Genomic DNA, 22,916 nt, shown 5'->3' on the forward strand with positions numbered 1-22,916 from the left:
TTTCAAAAGAATTGCAAACACTCAGCCATATGATAGAGTGCTCCGATTTCCTAAAGAGATGCAAATCAAAACAACTCAGAGGTTTCACCTCACATCTAGCAAATTGGTGATGGTGACAAAAATGGAAATACTCAAGTGTTGGAGTTGTAGAAAGATAGGTACACTACTATATGGTTGGCAGACCTGTCCAGTCATTTTAGAGAACACTGAAGTAATTCTGAGAAAATGACTAAAATGTCCATTTACCCAAACATCCTTTTACCTAGAGATCCCATTACATGGAATATACCTTAAGGCTTGGAAAACAGAAAGAAAAGTCTTAAATACACCAACATATTCATAGCACTATTTGTTGTAGCTAGGAATTGGAAAGTAGTAGACAGTAGATGTCCATTGACTGAGAAATCACTAAACAAATTGTACATGAATACTTTGGAACTCAAGTCGTGCCTGCTCCAGGGGTTCCTCTCCCTCTGACTCCTCACCCTGATCCTCCACTATTTCAGAATGACACCCAGGGAATTCTCATCATTTCCCATATGGGTATTTTCCTGGACTTCATTTCTAGAAACTCCTCATTCTGCAAGATGAAATAAACTTGGAAATTCACACCTCCTCAGATCATTTTTTTCACTTCAGCTGCAGAATTTCATGTCTCACTCCCCTAGATAATTCCTCTCCTTCCTCTTTTTCAGTCTATTTTCATGTGTTGTCTTTTCCCCCTCCCCCCATTAAACTGAGCACCTTGAAGGTAGGACATATTATCCCTTTCTTGGGTGCCAAGTATGTTAGAGTAGGTGCATAATATTGATTGACTCTAACTGCAAAGCAAGAAAATAGGAATATGACGAATTTGAGTAATCACAGGAATGTTTATAGAAACCAATGTAAGAGTGAAGTAAGCAGAACCCCAAAAAACTATTCACAATGACTATATGATTTAAATGGAAAAACAGAAAAGACATTGAATACTGTTTCATGGGCAATGCCCAAGCATGGCCTAGAAGAAATCAGAAAATGCACCTCCCTCCCTTCTACGGAGAGATGGTGGTGGTTCTGGGTCAGGAACATGGCATGCATTGTCAGACTTGGTGTGATACATTTGTTAGCTTTGCTGAACTGGGTTTTTTCCCCCTTTTTTTATTCTTTGTTGCAAGAAGAGAGTGAGGGGTGTATTTGGAAATGATAGGGATGCAAAAACAAAAGATATTCTTTTTTAAAAAGAAAGTATAACAGCTTACATTGAGAGCTGGAAGGGGTCTCAGTTCTTTTCCAATCCCCTCATTTTACAGATGAGGAAACTGAAGTCCTGAGAAGTGATCTGCCCAGTGTTACATGAATGGTAAATAAGAGTTATTGTCACTTATTATAACAGGTTATTCTTTCTAAAAACTGTTACAAAGAAAAGAAATTGCTAATATTTTCAAGCCAGTTTCAAAAGGAGATAAAATGGCACAAGATGTCAAGAAAGGTGAGGTAGACTGCTTTTCTTCAGTTTAGAGAAGAACTAACTTGATTACATCAGAGTATATTGAATGTTACCATATGAACAGTGGTAGAAATTGAAATTCAAATCACAACAGTGTAAAATTTCCTTGTTTCCTAGGCAGCTTTAGCCCTTTGTATTCTTCCTTTTACTTACATGAGAAGTTTGCAAATCATTGTAAAAATACTGATCGTTTCCATGGATAAAGTGAAATGGCCGCTTTTCTTGGCCTGAGACTTGCAGTGGAATGAAAACCAGAAAATAATTTCAGTTTTTTAAATTTCTTGATGACTGCAGTGCTAACATATTTTGAAATAATCAAATATGTTATTACAAAGAGTTCGTGTAAAATTTACAGGATTCACTGAGTTTGTTCTCCTAAACAGATTCAAGAGAAAAAGCTTACAAGTTTGAAGAAATTCCCTTATTCATTATATGTAATCAAGTATACAGAATACAAGAATAACAATCCTCAGTCCGGTGCTACATACATATATAGATATATACATATATGTGTGTATGTATGGGTATATACACATACATATATATATACATGTGTATATATGTGTATGTGTATGTGTGTGTGTGTGTATATATATATATATATATATATATATATATATATATACATATATATATATACATATATATATGTATATGTATAGACTTTACCTTGCCTTTATGAAGTTTTAGGAACGAGGACTCTATATCCTACAGACTCAAGTACAGTATTGTGCTTCAATCAGACAACTTTGTTAGTATGAAAGGCATTAAGTGTTGAAATATTTTCTCTCCATGGCTACCACTTAATCTAAATTATAACAGCACCTAATGGGAGACCTGTAAGCTTTTATAGGTCGGCCCTTTTTCCCAAGGTAGTCCTGACTCAGGAACCATAGAATCTTATTTTAGCATACAATAACTTAAGTGCCTGCCCATATCCTTCCTTAACGATCCATTCTAGGGATTAACAATGTGTGGTCATCCTGGACTCCAAATGTCCATGAGTGGCTGGAACAGGATTCTGAACCTGTGCCTAGTCTTTCTGGCTACTTTAGACTTTGACCTACTCCTGTAAATGTTAACCTAGTCTAGCTTTTTCTTTTTTAGAACTCTCAGCCTAGCAGAGCCTTGTACTGGATGCTATACATGAATTAAATAGGAAATAAGTCCTTGATCTATAGGTGCATACAACCTATTTAGGGAACATGGTTCTGGAACTGATGTAATAAATATATTGTGTGTATGTTTACACACACATGTGCATGTGCTCACACACACACATATAAAGTATATACGTTCACTCTACTGAGGTTCTTCTTTAAAGTCTCATGATATGTAAGTGATCCTGCACTCGAGTGCCCAGAATAATACAGGCTCTGGTAGGACCTATCCAGGTGGCAAGGCTTTGAGACTAGGCCTATTGACCAACTACAATTTGAAGACCAGCCTAGCCAAGTTTGGAATCAGGGAGTCCACAGAATAAATTATTTTCATCACATTCATTCACAGGTGAATTTTTTTCAGCCACAACAACTCTTGACATCTACTAAATTGTGGAGGGATTATATTGTGAATTGATGAAGGGAGTATGCACATCAGTGAACTCATACATTCTTGAAATATGTATTCACACAACTGGGTATCTGTCTAAAGGTAAGGGACTAGACCAGATGATCTCTTGAGGACCCTTCCAGCTCTAGTATATACATATATTTATGTTTATGTAAACATGTGTAGGGATAGGCACTGTGCCTAAGGTTTTCATTCATAATCTATAAAAGGATATGGATAGACATTTAAGTTATCTGCTAAAATATGATTCAATAGTTTCTGAATCAGGACTGCCCTGGGTAAACTAGAGCCAACATATAAAAGATCACAAGTCTTCCATGTGTATAGATATGTGTAGATATATGTATGCCTATACATACATGTATATATATGTAGCATATATTTCTATAATTTTAATTTGTATAAAATGGATACATAGATGCATCTCAATAATGATAGTTCATATATGTGTGTATATATGTAATATATATATATAATTTAAGGTTTACAAATAACTTTCATCATAACTGTGGGATAATTGGTACAAATATGAGAAAAGGACTCAGATAAGTTAAGTCACTTGTCCATAATCACACAGTTAGTGAACATAGGAGTTAGAATTTTAACCCATATCTTAAAGAAATGGGCTAATGGAAGCTTTTAAAGTAATCCTCAAAATGCAAATTATATTTTATCATCAATGTATTATAATTTCAGGGATGTGTTTCCCCCCCTCAAATTTTTTTTGAACTTCCCCTATCCAAAGTACTTATCTGGCAAGATTTTAAACAATGAAAACATTTTCTCCGTGTAAGATGATGGGGATGGTAATAGACACTTTACCTCGGGTGTTTATTCAATAAAAATTGGCTCAATCCCAGATTTGCAGATCCAATCTTGTTCTCTTTTTTGCTTCTATTCAAGAACCTGACCTCATTGTATCTTACCCCTAAACCCCTTGCTCCTCTAACTGTACTTTCTACTTTCAATGTTTCACTTTTTAAGAAGCAATGGATTTTTTGAGCGTCTAAGGCTACAACACTGCTAATGAGAAAGTGAACTGGGCCATCTGCCTCATTTTAGTAGATAGCTCAGTGTTGATTTTCAGTTGGATGTCTAGGTCTTACATGGGGAAAACAGGAAATAATATGAGGTTGTGTCCATTTGAGCCTCTTGAAAAACAATCTTAAAAAGAATTCAGGCCTGTATGATTAAGTTATGCATGATGACAATATTCAGAAGGTGATCAGCTCAAGCTAAAGTAAATAAACCTCTTTCCTGGATACTTCTGCAAAGTAGAAAGAGAAAGAGGAGAAAACTTCAGAAATAGTTACATGGTGGACAAACTTGCTAGGGAGAGGGTCTTTATTTACCATAAAGCAAAAAAGACACCAACACACTTAATAAATGCTTTTTCGTTAATTTCATCACTCATACATCCAAAAATTGTTTGAAGGAACTCCGTCTATTTAGCCTGGAGAAGGGAAAACCAGGAAGAAGAGAATAAGACTACTAGTCCTCAAGACTTAGAAGGGTCATCATACGGAAGAGAGCCTTGCCCCAAAGACGAATGAAGAACAAAGTGTGGGAGTGGCAGCAATAAAAGGAATTTTATGCTTAATAAAAGGAAAACTTTGTTAATGAAAAATGTTTGTTGAACTATTGAACAATTAATGCAGTCAGAAAATGGAAGGGAGGTGCTTTAGGTGATAGTTTTCCATCAAGCAGAAGCTAAATGACCATTGTTCAAGACAGGATTCCTGCTTAAGAACAATTTGATATCTTCCAACTCTATAAGCCACCTTTTAGTCATATAATACTACTTAGTTGTTTCTCTCTTCCTTAGCCACTTTGGGGCACTAGCTATACCATCACTATCTCAGATTTTTGCAGTATCTGTCTCTTCCACTCTTTTAATATCATTGCACAAGTGGTTATTTTGTTTGTCCTCAGACAAGCTGGATTTTGAAAGGTTTTGTGCTCCATGTACTACAGCCAAGATGTTTTGTGCTCATTTCCCAAGGAGACTGGTAAAGGAACCAAGAAGATCTAATGACCTGTCTGAGGGACTTCAGGGCCACTGGTTGCACAAGTGATCCATATGTCAGAACAAGAAAGGGTAGGAGGTCAGTGAGAAAGGCCATGAGACTTGAGCTCTCTTTCCAAAGGGAAAGAAAGCAAGAGAACTGGCTAGTCTGGGTCAAGGGTTGCAATCTGGAAATAAGAGTGGACTGGTGTTATTGTTTTCCCCTTATAAGTTTAAAGGACAAATACACTTCAAATCCAACATCTTGATACAGCAAGCAGTGTGTATACTGTATTCAGCACACAGAGATCACTAGATCCGGGTTTTGTTTTCAAATACAACAAAAAGCAAATTAGGTTTCATAGAAGTACTTATGATTCAATAGGAGAATAACCTTCTAAAATGCAAAGATCCTAACAAGACCTTACTTATTGTTACAGCTCTATATAAATGTATGTATGCATGTATATATTCCATAGCAAGCACTATTAATTTATTTACATTCCTCAGAGTGAGAAAGACTAGCACTTGTATTTGCAAAATTCTAAGAAGTAAAACCATATCCGTGTGTGTGTGTGTGTGTGTGTGTGTGTAATTAGAAAATGCATAGAATCACAGAGGCCAGACATTGTGGAAAACATTGCATTGTAAAAGTTAATAATGGCTAAAATTTACATAGTGCTTCAAGGTTTGCACATGTTAATTCATTTGATCCTTCACCACAGCTCTGTGAGGTAGGTGACATTATTAACATTAGTTTATAGACTGAGGAAACTGAGGTAGACAGAGGTTACGTGACTTGCCTGTGGTCACTCAGATATTAAGCGTCTGGGGCCAGATTTTAACTCAGATCTTCTTGACTCTAGGTCTGGCATTCTACCCATCGTGTGCCCTCTCTGTTTTCCCAAAGCATCTGTTTCAAACCTTTCCCTTTCTCTCTCAAACTTAATTGTCTCCTCCATGCCCCAGTACACTTAGGGCATATGACTTAAAGTTCCAACCTAACTGAGACAATTGAGGTCATCTGATGTCAGTTCCCTCTGTTCCTCAAAATTTGTCAACGTATTCACTGATTATTATTTCTGGTGAAAGAAAAGAGCAGTGTTTCTCATTAAGGCTGTTGCTATTTATCCTTTCTTTAAAAAAATTATTTATTTTGTTTTTAGTCTTCAACATTTTTATAAGATATTGAATTCCAAAACGGCATGCAATCTGAGATAGGCTATCCATCTGCAATCATATTAAACATATTTCCATATTAGTCATGTTATGAAAGAAGAATCAGAACTGAAGTCCTTCTTTTTCAAAAAGACCAATTCTTGACTTGCACATGAACTGGATTTAAGTGAGGCAGAGTTGCACAAAATCATCAGCCTCACTGTCTCTTCCAGTCACTGAAATCCAGTGGCAGGACAAAAGTCAAGACAACTGTGGATGGCCCAGGATGCAGTGGATGACCTTGGCATCTTTGGATGTCCCACCATGCTTTAAGCCCTCCACAGGGCCTGCTTCAGCCCCTTCATGGCTGCTGGAATAAATTGTTCCCCTTTGTCCATTCCACTTCACATGCTGGAGGTAGACATACCCCTAATCCACGGGCAGGCCTGAGGCCTGTCGATCGTTCTGGGCCCATTTGCTAAGGCCGTCTTGCACAGGCGTTCACACGTTTCATAGTTCCTTGGAGCCACAGGTGAGAGGTGGGTGACAGGCAGACCCCAAAGGTGGGTGAACAGTCCTGAAAAAGGCTTGGCATGTCGCTCCAGAGGTACTAGTCCACCTTGACCCCACACCACCTATGCTGTGGACTAGGTTGAAAGATTTCCCCATTAATTATTTCCCATTTAGCCAGTACATGGCTACTTTGTATCTGTTTGTATCTCGTCTCCACCACTGATGGCTAGCGCCTTGCAGGCGGGGAGTATCTTGCCTCCTTTTTGTATCCCCAGAGCTTGGCATACGCCAGGGGTGGGGGACCTATGGCGCAGAGGCCATATGGGGCCCTCTAGGAGCTCAAGGGCGACCTGCAGGGCCACAAGCGGCTTCCAAGCTGCCAGTTCCCCACCCCTGCATACTCCCGGGCACGTGGCAAGCGCCTAACAAATTTTAATTGATTTTCATTTTTAATTGATTGATCAATTGATCAAAAGGCATCCTCCATAGCCGAAACTCGGACTTTTAAAGTGTAGTGACGTTAAAAACGGAACTTCACCAGGAGGAAGGCGGGACTTCCTCTGCCGCTCTGTAACTTCCGGGGTTGCGCAGAAAGTGCGGCCGCTGCTGGTCTGTCCTTTTCTCCGCTCCGAAACCAGCGGCTGGCGGGTTCTCGTTGGGCCCCATCGGGACCGAAGAAATAGCAGAGGCGGTAGCGGTTGGCCCTGGGTTTGGCTTGTTGCTTTGTTTTGGAAGGGCTGTGTTTGTCGGAGCTTCCTTTTCCCCGCTAGAGGCTGGTGCCAGCTCCTCCTTCCCCCCCCTCCCGCGAATGGATCGGTCCGTCGATTTCTATGCTAGGACGGCTCCGGCGGTACCATCTCCGCGGGGAGAGGGGGTGCTGCAGCGAACCCCAGCCTGGGAGTCCTGGGAAAGACACTGGGGCTGGTCCTTACTCGCTCGCTGTGTGCCCGCGGGCTTCCTCCCCGGTAAAATAAGCGGATCCCTTCCTGTAGTGGCTCATTCCCAGGCTTATGGCCAGCAAAGCCTTCTGCAAACCAGCTTCGCAGTCAGAGGTCCTAGGTTCCAATTCTGCCGTGGCCACTTACTGTGCGTCAGACCTTGGACAAGTCGGCCGTACCCTGCAGGCTGCCGTGTCCTTATCTGTGGGATGAGAGCGCTGGACTAGGAAAAAGCTAAGGGCTTTTCCAGTCTTGAAGTCCTTGGTGAGAGGGTGAGAAGGCAGCCAGAGTGGGAGCGAGCAGAATGAGAAGGAGCCCTGCTTGAGGCTGGGTCTGGGGCTTGATGTGGGGCCTTTGTAGGTGTAGGAACGAGCCCGAACTGCTTTCCTTGACCCGGAACCCGAAGGGCCCCGAATTATTATGAGGATGTTATTTCGGGATCCCATGGAAATTGATGAAAGGGAAGTTGACTTGCCCAAGGTCACTCAGTGGAAGAGCAGAATTCCGTGCTGCCTGCTAATGTCTTTTCCGTTTTCATCCGTGATGTTCTAAGGCATAGACGTAGAACTGGAGGTGACCCTGCCCCTTATGTAGTCCAGTCATTTTACAGAGGAGGAAGCAGAGACCTGCAGAGGTTAAGGGCCCAAGGGCTCGTAGGCAGTAAGAGCCAGAACTTGAATTTTAGCCTGACTCAAAATTCAGTGTTATCGCTGGACTCAAATGCTTCTATCACCAGGGGAGTCCGTATGTCCACCGTCAAAATGGCCTTTGAATTCTGACCCCTTAGAGCTGAAAATGAGAGTCAAGAGATCCTAAATGGGCTCCTGGGTGTGCACTGTTTCAATAGTTTCTGGCTGTTCCATCTAATTTTACCGGGGAGGGTTTACGTTTTTATTAACAATTACTAAGTATAGATGCCCAAATTTTTTTTAGATTTGGCCGATTAGCGTTCTGCAGACAAAGAGGGAGGATACTAAATCCTGTTGAAAGACACTGGGTTACAGTGGAAAGAATTGTGACCTGGGTTAGAATCCTAGCAGTCAGTATATGGACAGACCACTTAATTTTTCAGCACTATTTTACTTTTTTGGGGAGGTAATTGGGGGTTGAGTGACTTGCCCAGAGTAAGTATATGAGGTTGGATTTGAACTCAGGTCCTGCTAATAACTTCAGAGCTTGTGCTCTATCCAACATGCCACCTGGACACCCCTCAACCTTAATTTACAAAGGCCTTGATTACTGTATAATCTACCTTGAAATGTTTATAAAATGCTATTTTTTTTTTTGCTTGACAGTTCAAATTGAGTCTGGAAGACTTTTATACTAGAGTGAGAAAAGTAGAGAATTCATTTTTCTTTTATTTCAGTAAAAGATTTAGAACAACATGTTTAAGTTTCAACCAGACATACACTTGAAAAGCTTACAAGTTCTTTTTGGTGTGAACAGTCTTAGAAGCTGACTTGTAGAGGAACCAGCATCTTTATCATTTCCCGATCCCCAGCTTGTCATAGTAGAAACCTAGGGGAATTTCCCCTTGGGTCTGGGTCTCTTTCTCTCAGTTAAGCTGAGCTGTCTAGTTTCCAATAGGAGAACTCATTTGCTCTGTATTATCTGGTATACTCTTATATGTACACCTATTCTGATTACTGTTTTGCAATCCACTTGGATAAATGGGTTGGCTCATTTGCTACATGAGTTATTGTGGAACTGGCATTTGTTGGGAAGGGAATTAAACTTTGGATGTATAGGTTGGGGACACTCTTTTCCCTAATTAGGAATAGTGATCAGAAATCCAGCTTGAACCTAAAAATTATTTTCTCTAGACTAATAGCCTTTAGGGGGGGCAGATAGATGTAAGTCTAGACTGGGATCCACTCTCTCTCGGGAGAGCAATGGGAGTAGTAGCCTCTGGAGCAAATATCCTGCAGGAATCAAAGTGCCCTTTGGAGAAGGGTAGGTGGGGAAGACCCCAGAGATACTTATATAGCCTTTGAGCCCACGTCTAGACAGACCTATGTGGACACACATAGCCTACGTAGCTACACACATAGCACACCACACACATCCTTATATCCACAAAAAGGGTCCTCATCCTATAATTTTTGTTTTCTTTGAGGCAAAATCCAAGTTGCAACAATCTAGTAATGGCTTGGACAGCTAAACAGTACAGTCAATTCTACTATAATGTGACATGTACATTCCCACAAAGGACTGGGCTATGCAAAAATCAAACAATAAAAGACAGAGAGCTTATGGAGAAAATCGGATTGGGGCACAATGCTCAGAAACTTTTGTCAGTGACACAAAAAGATAGGAACTTAATAAAAAATCGGTAGCACAGTTTTATACATGTTAATTAATTAAGAAGTATATAAATACAATAAATAGTGGTTCTCCAGGAGAGCAAGTTGAGCAACCTACATCCTGGAGCCTCTGAGACCCAAAGTGGAGGCCACAGCAGAAAGGAAGTGGGAGTAGGGGTGGAGTGGTTCAGAATGCTCTTTTCCATTCTCATCTTGTACTGCATCAAAAGATATACAATAAATATGGCACTTTACTTTGAAAACGACCTGAAATGTTCTTTTGGAAGTGGGCATCAGAAGGCTGGCAGCTTGTGAGTTATTGTGAGATGGTACAGTTTCCCAGTATTCCTGATTTTTCAGAAGAAATTGAACAGAAAAAACTCAGAATTCAAGTTCTGCTCAAAATGTTTCCCAGATATATCAAACCCATTGGAACAAATTCTGACTTTCTGAAATATGAGTATAGTAAAATTAGAGTAAGGGAGATGTTTATCAGATGCTCCCTATCCATTTCCAGAGATGTGGGCCATCTGCTTTGTTTCTTTTTCCTTCCTGACTGGAGTCTTTTATTGGGTCTTGTCTTTAGTTATTTCTTGAGTTCCTGTTGTCTTAAGTTGGTTGATTTAGTTTGACCAGTGTGTAGATGTCTTAGCCTTCCTCGGCTATCAGGTCCCCACGTGAGGAGCCTTGGGCCTCAGGATTAGCAGCTTTTCCCCATGCAAGCAGTTTGGTTTTGTTGAAAAACCACATTGGAATTGGAGTCAGAAAACTTCCGCTGGAATCTCATAAACTGACTGTATGTGGTCAACTTACTTCCTCCCTCTTCTCATCTGTATAATTAACAACAATTGAAATTGTTACTTGTAGTTGTGATCAAATGCTGTAGGCATTTCAGTAAAGGTGTACTTGAAATTCTTATTCTGTTGATTTGTCATTGTGTGGAAGTTAACCCTGGATTTTTGAAGATAGGTATGATACCAGTATGCTTTGACATATTGAAGGAGTATCCAATAGGACTGTCTTCTTTTTATTTTCATTGATTTTTCAGTTATTTTTTTAAAACAATTTTTATAGTTAATACCTTTATTTAAATATAGTTAACCCTCAAAAAAAATTTTAAAGTAATAATTTTTAATATCCATTTTTCATTAATTAGAGATTTAACTATTGTGAGGAATATGGTAAAGAAAGTTTTCTTTAATTTTGTTTTCTGGTCTTTTGCCTGCCTACTCTGAAATGATATTTACTGTTGACCAGTGACTCAATTTTATATCCTGAAGGGTTGACTACAATGAACTGAAAATTAATTTTATTTGGAAAGGCAAAATAAGTATATCTATGTATCTAATGAAGGACATAATTCTGTTTTAAGTCGTCTTATCTTTTATGGGATAGTTATTAAATTTAGCCCCAAAGGTAGTATCTGAATACTTTTATAGACCATTTCAACATTTTAACATGATGGAACATTTAAATGGAATCTCTAGGAGTATCCTCAGTCCTTGAAGCCTGTTAAGCAATTCTCTTTTTGGAAAAGTAATGGTTGGGTATTCTCGTCATTAATGATTATTGCTCCTTCTTAGGATAATGTTAAGAATGTATATTAAATGAGTGCTTGTCAGATACATTTTAGAGAGGATTCTTGTTCAGGTATGATAGGTTGGACCAGAAGCCTCTGCAGTTCTATCTAACTAGGAGATTCTGCGGGTGATTCTGTTTTAAATGTTTTAATTTCAGAAGAGGGGAAAGTTGCATAGTTAAAACTGAATTATTTAGAAATTTTGATTATCCAGATCAACTAATCAGATTTTTTTTCTTGCACTTTACTTTTGGGAAAAGGAAGTTAAATGATAAGAAAAAAGCTAAATTAGAAATTTTTAAAAATACAATTTCCAGATGATATTTTGGGGTCACTGGTAATTCCTACTAATCTCCTGTATTTATTTTTATCTACGAAATGACTGAAGAAATCTAGAGACAAGATTTTTAAAAAAAAAAGCAACAAATATATCCTGATTTACACTTCGAAATGAGTGCTACCCAAAGTAATCAGTGTGAGTCCTGTATATTTATTTTATATATGCTATCATTCACTTTTCAAACCAGTCTTAGAACTCATTTAAATTTGTCTTCAGAGTTAGGGCACATTCTTTTGAATATATTCAGTGATAGCAAATACTTATTATCCTTTTAAGGTGATTTGATTTAGAAAACTAAAATTCATTTGTAATGAATCATTGTGAATGGGGAGAGTGATCAACTAAGCAACATCATTTTTGATAAAAAAAAGAATAATAAGACTGATTTTTATGACCCTAAGTCATTGGAAAATACTGAGTTGTGAAAGAAGAATTAAAATATGATTATCACAAGATTATAGAATTAAGGACTGATCCAAGTCCCCTAATTTTAAAGATAAGGAAATTGAGCCCCAGTGACTAATTTACTTATCCATAGTCATGCTGATAACTTAAATTTGAACCCTGCTGCTCTGATTCTAACCCCAGGTCTCTTTCCACTGCTTAATTTATAGTAAGGCAGTAAAAAAAATTCAAGTGGACAGCAGTATTGTGAGAAATAAAAAGGAAATTCTGGTCAGTTTTCATTTAACCAAAAAACTACCTTTTCTGATGATTCTGGCAAATAGAACTTACATTATAGTAGAGAAAGAATTTCAGTCACAGCTGCTTCATTTTTTAAAATAGCCACTTTTTAGAATGAAAAAGTAGCTCCTTGAGCATGTGCATTAAAATATGTCATTAAATTTTTATTCCTTTTGATATCTAAACTCATGTAGTATTAGTAATAATACTTGGCCTTGGTGTGATTGGTAAATTACAAGTTATTGTGTCAAAAATCCAGGATAGGGTTTGATATATTGTGATGAAGCCAAATTCAGTCTTACATCATGACAAATGCATTGCTGATGAGCTATAATGTCTTCATCTGGTGCCCTCGCTGTCTGTATGAGAAGATAACAAAATCACAAATCCCCAAAGTTCCTAATTCAGTTTATCTCTTAGCGTTCTTTATATATATATATTTATAGTGTTCTATTATCTGAGTTTATCTCTAAGTGTTCTACTTCCATGATCAAAAAGTCTGAAATCCTTTTATCTGATCATAACCTTCCATTTTTCATCTCTTCCTGTACCTTAACTCTTCCTAAATCTATTCTTTGTCCTCAAATCAGTCAGCACACATTTTTTAAGCACCCACAATGTGCCAGAGACTGGGCTAAGCACTGGAGGTACAAGGAAAAGCAAAAGACTGCCCTTACCCTTGGGAAGCTCACAAGCTAATGGGAGAGACAACATGTAAACAACCATGTATAAACAAGCTGTGTCCAGGACAGATTGAAAATAGCTGACAGAGGGGCATCAGGAAAGGCTTTCTTTAGAAGGTGGGATTTTAGCTGGGACCTGAAGGAAGCCAGGAGGCCAGGAGGCCAGGAGCAGAGGGGAGAGTTTTCCACCTGTGGGAGGCAGCCAGTGAATAGACCTGGGATCCAGAGATGAAGTTTCTTGTGTGAGGAACAGCAAGGAGGTGAGTGTCACTAGATCATGTGGATTGGGAGGAAAGTGGAAGAAGACTGGAAAACTATGTATGGGGGGTGGCGGGGCAGAGACAGGTTATGAAGGGCTTTGAATGACATAATATTTTTTTATTGGATCTTGAAAGTGATAAAGAACCACTGGAGTTTGGGTCAGGGAGTGGCCTGGTCACACCTGCACTTTAGGAAAATCTCTTTGATGGCTGAGGGAATGGTGGACTGGAGTGGGGAGAGACTTGAGGCAGGGAGACCTGCCAGCAGCCTCTTGTAGCAATCCAGGCATGAGGTGAGGAGGGCCTGCACCAGGGTGGTTGCAGTGCCAGAGGAGAGAAGCTCCTTTACAAAGGTAAAATCCCAAGGCTTTAGCTAGAGATTGGACATGGGAAACCTCTAAGCCATAAAACCCCTCAGTATTTTCTCAAGCCATCACACTTGCTTTCACTTTACTTTCTTCCCTTCTCAATAGTGACCCTATAGTTAATCAGCCCTTACTCTCCAATCCACCCTCCTTATTCTTTTCCCACATATGCCTTGCCAGCCCCTACCTGGATCACTCCCATTATTGGAGTTACCCAGTCTCCCTGGGATCCTCACTGTAGCACGGTCATCTTTTTATGACTCCCTTTTTGATTTTTTTTATCTTTCACAGAAGCTATTCCACACATCCTCCTTTTTCTTCCAGCCTCCCATTCCCTCCCTCCTTCCCTCCACCCTTTCAGATGAAGACTTCAAGTCAAACTTCACTAAGAAGATAAAAGCTTGAGCTCCTCCTACTCTCCTTCCCTCTCTGTGTCTCAGGACTTGGCAGCCTGACTTTTGATTTTATCACTCAATTAAAACTGCTCTCTCCAAAGTTGCCAGTGATCTCTTAATTACCCAACTTTTGACCTTATCTCAGTTCTCATTCTTGCCCTGCTGACCAGCCTGTCCTTCTGGGTGTTGTTGGAGTTTCCTGGTGCTCCTCTCCTGCTTCCAGCTATCTGACAGTATCTCTGTGTCCTCTGCTTGCTCTTCATTTATATCCAGCCCCCTATGGGTACACACAAAAGCTCTCCTTTTTTCTGTTTTCTAACCCACTCTCTTTATCTCATCAGCTCCTACAGGTTTAATTATTCTCTCTCCATATGACTCACTGATCTGTACAGTCCTTATTTCTCACTCGACTTCCAGTCAAACTGGATGACCAATAGAAATCTCTAACATTTACATGTACAAAACAAGGCTCATATTTTCCTCCACACCCACCCCTCTTCTGAACTGCATAGCCCTTCTATTTCTTTGTCAAGGGAACCACTATCCTTCTGGTCACTCAGGTTCATAACTTCTAATTCATCTTCAGCTTTCCCTTCTGTCACATAACCATTTGCCAGATACTACCCATTCTACCTCTACATCTCTTGAATCTAACTTCTTCTCTTCTCACATGGCCACTGCCTAGTTCAGGCCCTCATCACATCTTGCCTGGACTGTTGCAAGAGCTTCCTAATCGGTCTTTTTGCCACAGATTTCTCCTTCATCCCAATTTATCCTCTGCACTGCTATCAAAGTGTTTTTCCTAAAAGATCTGATTACATCACTCAAAAAAATTCCGGTGTCTGGCTGTTGTCTCTAGGGCTAAATACACACTTCCCTAGTTTGGTTGGCCTATCACAACCTGGCTTCAACCTACCTTTCCATGTTTATTGTATTATTGCATACTGTATATTCCCTTCTTGCAGTAAGGCCCATTTGGGCCATATTGGTGGACTTCTTACTTACTCTGTTTCTTATTTCCATGGCTTTGCAGTAACTTTCCCCCATGCCTTGAATATTCTCTTCTTTAGAATCTCTGGTTTTCTTAAAGACTCAACTCATATACCATTTTTCTACATGAAGCTTTTTCTCATTCTCCCAGCTGCTATGCTTTTCCCAAAAGAAGTTATCTTCTGTTTCTTTTCTACACACTCAAATATGTACATGTTATCACCCCCAGGGGAATATAAGCTTCTTGAGGACAGAGACAGTTTCATATGTATTTTGTTATCCCCAGAGCCTGGCATATGGTAGGTGCTTATTAAATGTTTGTGGTTGGATTGCTTTTCACCTTTAACTCATAATGTAGGAGAACCAGTTTTAATACTATTTCACCTATACCTTATGACCTTTATGCATAGTTTCTATGATACCAAGTTCTGAGCAACAGCTAGCTGCCTGCTACTGCCTTTCTGTTGCCCTGCCTTCAGCATTAAGCAAAGGTTGGTTGTGATGAACGGGGAGTTTGGCAAGGAAGCAGCTTCCTTAGTCTTTATGGTTCCTCTGCAAGGGATTCTGGCAGTTAGGGAAATAATCCTAGGCACCAGTAACTTGTAAGTGAAAAATATTTACATGAGAGAAAATAGTTGGGTAAATCTACTCTGAAGGGAAGATTCTTCTATTGGAGTAGAGTTTGGTGGATATATGAATTTCTTCTGTGGGTGGTTCATAAATATGTGAAGTGCAAGATCTGAACGAAATCTTAGTAGAGAAGAGTGAGTTTCATAAACATAATTTATTGTTTGTTGTGGATCCTCATGTAGTAAAATGAAAGTTGTGTTGGTGATAAAGGCAAACATTTATTGTCTTTTCTTTTTGCCCTGCCAATATACTTGTAGGAAGAAGACAAGTACAAATAGTCCCTATTTATAGAATTTTATGATTTTTAGAGCTGGAAGAGATCTTAGTAATAACCTAGTCCAACCCACTCATATTATTGGTAGGGAAACTGAAGTGTAGGGTCAGTGACTTGTCCAAGGTCACACAGCCAGTTGGTAAAAGAGCTGGAATTTAAACTTAAGTCTTCAAACTCTTAGTTCAGCCTTTGTCCTTTGGCTCATAATAACTGTTTTTAAAACTGAGGTTCTAGCTATATCTCTGATGTGTCTGTGTTATTGTGACAAAACTGTGCTATTTATATGGAGGGGCACAGTAGAAAAGAGGAAAGATGTTTTGATTTAAACATAATAATTGTACTAAGCCTGTGTTACTTGATAAAGTGTTTTATAAAAATTTTGCAGGATATGATCTAGGTTTTTGATTCGGGTGACTTTTGAAAGAACCTAAATAGACATCAGGTTCCTCTGTCTCATGTTTTCCATCTGAAATGTCTCATATAAGAATTCCCTCTCCATATTTACTGGTTTCTGAAAATATACAAGAAAAACAAGATCTGGGTTTTATAAATATAATTCTATATCCACCTTTTAATTTAGAGTAGAAATTTGACCTTGGTTGCCGTAGCATCAAATTTATCTCTTCATGTTATACTTTAGATTTAGATGGCCCATAAAATCATCTGCCCAGTTTATATCCTACCCTTGAAGCATAAGAGAGTGGTTGGTCCGAATCAAAGAGAAGTGTCCTAATTTGCACACTCATTTAAAAGGTGGAGGGGAGAACAACATTGTTAAATTTAGGGAAATATGTGATTTATGCAATATTTATAGTCTATTTATATTTCCTTTAGTGACCTAAATATGTCATCAGAAAGTGGCAAATATGCATATGGGATTTCAGGATATGATCTAAAAAACATTCATTTTCCTTTTGATTTAGCAAATATAATAGGAATTTGATAAATCCTTAGTACTTTCCCTTTTCTCTCAGATCTACTGTTTTCTACATTTAATAAGTGACTGCATATTAATCTGTGTGAAACATGGTTTAAATATCTTGATATACTCTTTCATTTTTGCATGTTCTCTTTTATTTTTAATCCTTGTCTTGTAGGAAAAGTAGGTTTAGAAAGAAGTTTTACTATTTGTTTTGAGCTCTTGCTTTTCAAAAACTTGGGTTTTTTCCATAAAAGTAATCTTAGCACTGAACAAGATCTTTCTCCATGTGTTTGCATAGTTATCAGTTTTTATTTTCCATTGTCTTCTAAATAGTATTTTTAATTTCATTTTCTTCTTCCTAGGGAATGAAGGATGGCAGCACGCCGTACATTAAAAGCTGTTTTGGTGGATCTCAGTGGCACACTTCACATTGAAGATGCAGCTGTACCAGGCGCACAAGACGCTCTTAAAAGGCAAGCTTTCCTCCAGGTTCAGCTGACAGATACATTTGTGAGTGCCATTTTACTCAGGCAGGTCATTAACTAAATGAATGGTCCAAAGATGACACTTCATAAGCTTACCCTCTAAAAGGCAACTGCTTTGGCTTTAACTCTAAGATGCATGTATTGTAATATTTTTAAACACTTTTCTCTAAGCTCATATGGCTTTAAATAGCAGTATGGCCAAGGTACTATCTGTAACACTTAAGCTCTCAAAGCCTCAGTTTCCTCATTTGTAAAATAGGGTTGAAAATACCTATACTATCTATCTCACAGGATTGTGATGAAGAAAATGCTTTGTAAACATTAGAGCATTGTGGGATGGTATTTTTTTTAGCACCAGCATAGTACCTTGCTCAGGGAGGTACTTTGAATATTGTGTTTTGACTGTTTGATTTAATTAGCATCATTTTCCCCCTTCACTTCTCTGTCGTGAGAAAAAATGTCAGCTTTCTTAAATATAGAATATCCACAGAGAAATAACTGAACTTGAAGACTGGAAATTTCAATCGATAAGAAAGCTTGTTGGAAATGAGCTTCATTTTTTTTTATATTTTTAGCCTAGCAAAAGTGTTAAATTTGTTTAAATAGAGTTGAAAATAAAAAGACTGGCAGTTGTGGCTTTTGTTGTGTAAACTGGATGAGTAGGTAGGCCTTCAGGCAGGACCCGCTTCATACTCCTCTGCTACCTACCACAGTACTTAGGGTCAAGCCCAGAATTCAGTTAACTCCAGACCAGATGTTGTGAATCAGTGTGGTTACCTGTGTCATTTTGATACTTTTTCTTATTTAAAATAATTAAATCTGAAAAATCCTCAATGCTTAACAATGTTGTATTTGCTTGTTTTTTAAGTTTAAAAGATGCTTATGATGTTTGTGAGGTAGTCAACCATCCCCAGATAGGTGCTGAATGCTGTGAATGCAAAAAATATAGAAATATGATCTTTTCCTTTGAGATTATAACTCTGTGAAAGGTTTAAGATTTGGGCATAAGACACAATGAGACCACTTCAGAGGCTATCATGAGGTGCTCAGTTGTCTAACGTAATGGTTTAAAACCTATGGGCCATAGACTGATGGGCTGCAAATTAGAAGGCTTCCGTAAATGATATTTGAACCATAAATTGAAGAGGATGGTGTTTGGAGCTGGAAGGGACCTCAGGTCATCTAGTCCATGAAGAAAGTGAGGCTCAGAAACCTTAGGTGATTTGCCCAGGTTATACAAGTAGTGACAGGTGGTATTTGAGTCTTTGTGCTTTCCTCTGTACCATACTGCCTTTCACTATGTATGTATGTGTGTATGCACACACGTAAATCATATAGGAACACAAAACATAATGTTTTACATATATACATGTACACGTAATATATATATAAATGCTTTATATACACACACACGTGGTTTATATACATATGCTTGTATACATACATGTATACATACATGTGTGTGTATATATGTGTGTGTGTGTGGTATTATTCTATCGTATCTAGATTACTGTTGTCATTAAAGAAATACAAATTCATTTCAAAGCATTGCTTAAATCCATAGCAGCTTCTTGCCATTATGTAATGTGTCAATGGATAATAATCTCTGAGAATCTGCAAAAGACACTAAAAAGGGTTACTCATGATTTGAAAAGTTTGGGAACCACTGTGAAAGTAATATCATTTTCATTCTTTGATATAGGTCAGGAAAATAAAGTGCCGTAGAAATTCAGAGGAAGGGATAAGTTAAGGTAAACTAAGTATTAGCTTTTCCACTTTACAGATCAGGAATTAAGAACAAATAATCTTGTCCAAAGCTATGAGGAGAAATAGTAGAAGAGATGAAATTTCTGATTGTGGAAATGGCCTCCAGACAGTGTAACAAAAACAGGTTCTTCTAATTCACAGGCTGTTTTGCGTCTTCATAGAACCTTTGTTTATATTAAAGTTAAAATTAATTTTTAGTATTGCAGGTGAGAAGAAAAGGAAAATGGTGTCAATGTATTTGGCTAAATAATGACTTCTCTAAATAGGTGTGTAAGGCTTTGATCCTGGAGGTGCAGGGACCTGCAGATCACTCTGATACCAAGGACTGGCACATTTCCATTCCAAAGGAAAAAATCCTCAATAGCAGCACTGCCAGTTTTTGTTTCTATAGTAACAAATAGGCAAAGGGAAGGTGGGGGAGTAGTAAAAATAAAAGTGAAAACTCATTAAAAATGATGTGACTATTTCAATACTTACACATGTTCATTTTTAGGATAATAGTTTTGTTGAAGTAATCAATTTTTTTGAAAGGAAAAACACCAAAGTTATTGTGTTTTGCAGAAAACCTACCACATGGACAATTATATTTCTAAGAAAGAGTGAATTATTTAATAAAATAAATTTGGTGTAGTGTCCTTTGGGTAAATTCTCTCACTCTTTTCCCCTCCCCTCTCATTCTCTCCATTTCCAGGTTTCTCTATCTCTTCCCTACCCTCAATATTTTAAGTCTCTGAGACTTAAAAAAAATGTGAATTAATTATATCTAAAAGTGAAATTATTTTAAAAATACATTTAAATTTTTCTTTTAACAGGAGCCAGAAAATTACTTTGATTCTCAAACTTAAAGCCATGAAAAAGCTTAGATTCTTACCTTACTGTCTCAAGGACAGGACAGACTATGACATCACATCACCCAAATCAAAGCATAATTTAGACATTTTTGGCCTCTAAAAATGGAATGTTCTACCTCAACTGTTCAGGTAGTTGTATCTTGCTAGTCTTGACTACAAATGAGATAACATGTGCTTTGTAAAAGCGTGATACTGATGTCTGTTGTTTTTGCTTCTGTTACTATTACTGTTGTTAAAGTGGTATAGGTGCTGAAGGAAAATTAGTAGTAAATGGGGAGAAAATCTCATATTCTTAAGGATTCACAGCAAAAGTCCTGCCATAAGAAGCAGAAGTGTTACATTTCACATTCTTCTCTTCATTAGCTTTACGACCTTGAGCAAGTCACTTTTCTACTCTGGGCCTCAATTTCCTTACCTAAAAATGAGGAACTGAGCTAGGTAACCCTTCAAGGGCCTTTCCTTTATGCCTCTGATTCTGGTTCTGCTTGTGTTTCAGAAGTCACCTGTGGTGACTGAAGAGACTACTTTATATTTGTTGTCAAACTTGTTTTTTTCTTTTTTAAATTTAAACTCTGCAGTAAGTAAGATGCAGTTCAGAAAATAGGAGAACACCACTAAAGCACTGATGAATAGATGCAGCTTTCTAGGATATAATTTTGCTGGTCCTTGAAGTTGAGGGTCAAAGAAGAGAATGGATAGCTGTCTGAGCAGTGATAAAGTGAGCTTTTTGGTTCTAAAAACATGTACCTTAGGGGCCTGTTGTATGGAGAAGTGAATGCTTATTATTATAGAAACCCAGTTCTACTTGTTAAGCTGTGTTTTTTCATCTTTAGAAAGTACTCCATTTTCTTGTCTTTAGGTTACGTACTGCTCCTGTGGCCATTAGGTTTGTGACAAATACAACCAAGGAGAGCAAGGCAGAATTGTTGGAGAGGCTGAGAAAAATGAATTTTGATGTCGCTGAACATGAGATATTCACTTCTCTGACAGCAGCTAGAAACCTTGTGCAGGAAAAGCAAGTTAGGCCCATGTTGCTGATTGATGACCAGGCACTACCAGACTTTCAAGGTACGAGAAATTTAGAAATCTTTTCTTTTGTGTTTGCTCCTGAAAAAAAGACGTGCTTATCCTGATTTTGCTCTAACAATTTAACATCAAAATAGCTGGTGTTACTAGTGGTGGTTTAGTCTAATCTTCTTTTATAAACTTTTCATGTTGATCTAATACCTAGAGTATAACCTCCTTGCTACTTCTTGTCTTCTTACACAGGATTTTAGCTTGTTTGTCTTTTCATCATCTTTAAGGCATCACTTTGGTTTTTTAGACAATTTTGCTTTGGATGTGGAACCTTATTTTTATGTTAATGATCTTGCCTCCTTTTTTCCTTTTACATATATGAGGCAAAATGACACCATACAGAAAGAAATGTAAAAATCAAGTCACAAAATGTGGACAGTTTTAAAAAATAATTTGAAATGGGTGTAGTTTTGCATAGAAAACCTCTGTATTAGCAGGAAATACAGTCATGTATTTACACTTCTGGTTTCACCAAAAGACCAGAAAATGTATTTAATTTTATTAGGCTTTTCCTTATTGATTTTATCCAAAGAAAGTTGGGAGTTTTTATTCCAATATGGAGCTGTTGTTGAAATATATTCATATTGAATCCTAGGTCTGTAACAAACTTTTAAGATCTCTTCCGGTCCATCCCTATGCTGAATTATCCTAGATGGATAAGAATACTGAAGATGGCCTTGTTTATTAAGATACTACCATAGGAATGTGGAAAATGCCCAAGTATCTCTACTAATAGGGTATAAAGATACTATAGATAATTTATGCACAATAATCCCAAACTTGGCCAAAGGTTTTAGCTGCTTCCTTGCTAGAATTTTAATGATTATTAATGATAATAGGAATGATATTATTAAACTGAAGAGACTACTTTAGGAATCCCTGTTTTCATAGGTCTGGGTTTTCCTCCCTCATCTTAGTAGGTGATCTTCAGGGTTGTGTGGAGTATTGAGGGAGAACTAGCACCTCTGGTGTGAGGGCTTGCTTAACCCTTTTCAGGGCTGCTCATTTATCTTTGGTGTCCATCTATCACCCAGCTCTCACCCGGGACTCAAGAAGCTGTAGCATGTGCAGTGGCCACACTCTGGTAAAAACCATCTTGGCAACGGGTTAAACCAGGTTGAGGATCACCAACAGGCCTTAAACTTGTTGGTGAGTTAGGAGGATGTCTACTGCAAGCATGTGGAGGCTTCCCCTGGCAGAATGGGCAGATGAGAACGATTGTTTCAGTGGCCACGAAGGTGGCTGAAGCAGACACTATGGAGCATTTTAGAGCTGGGTCAGACATCAAAGATGCCAAGGTCATCCACCACATCCCAGGCCATTGCCAGTCATCTTGACTTTTGTCTTATCACTTCAATGACTCTGGAAGTGAGAGTTAGGCTGACGACTTTATGCAACTCTGCTTCACTTAATTCACACCCAAGTCAAAGACATCATCCCGCGATGTCATCAATCCTCTTGGAAACAAAGGACAAACAACATCGTCAGTAACAGATGTTCCTCTCAGCCAGCTGGTGATGGGCCTCTGAGCTTGGCTGGGTTGGTCTTGTCATTAACTTCCCCATGTCTCCCTTTGCCAGGTTGCCAGGCCTATACTCGGAACCTTTCTGGCCGATAGGTTTTCCAGAACTGGTAC

General features: G+C 38.4%; 1 protein-coding gene across 7 annotated transcripts in view; it reads left to right on the forward strand.

Annotated features, from left to right (window-relative positions):
• The first annotated feature begins 7,287 nt into the window (after positions 1 to 7,287).
• HDHD2 (haloacid dehalogenase like hydrolase domain containing 2) overlaps positions 7,288 to 22,916 on the forward strand; it is a 35,893-nt gene continuing 20,264 nt past the window's right edge. The window contains exons 1-3 of one of the 7 annotated variants that reach the window (XM_072605211.1): positions 7,288 to 7,445; positions 17,463 to 17,610; positions 21,063 to 21,271. In XM_072605211.1, the coding sequence (XP_072461312.1) occupies positions 21,148 to 21,271 (124 nt within the window). In that variant the 5' untranslated portion in view covers positions 7,288 to 7,445; positions 17,463 to 17,610; positions 21,063 to 21,147. Of the gene's footprint in view, positions 7,554 to 17,462; positions 17,611 to 20,313; positions 20,333 to 21,062; positions 21,272 to 22,916 lie in introns of those variants that run through there. The other 6 variants (XM_072605208.1, XM_072605209.1, XM_072605210.1 and 3 more) reach the window with 6 other exon arrangements.

The sequence above is a fragment of the Notamacropus eugenii genome, chromosome 4, assembly GCF_028372415.1.
Source record: "Notamacropus eugenii isolate mMacEug1 chromosome 4, mMacEug1.pri_v2, whole genome shotgun sequence".
Classification (NCBI taxonomy): domain Eukaryota; kingdom Metazoa; phylum Chordata; class Mammalia; order Diprotodontia; family Macropodidae; genus Notamacropus; species Notamacropus eugenii.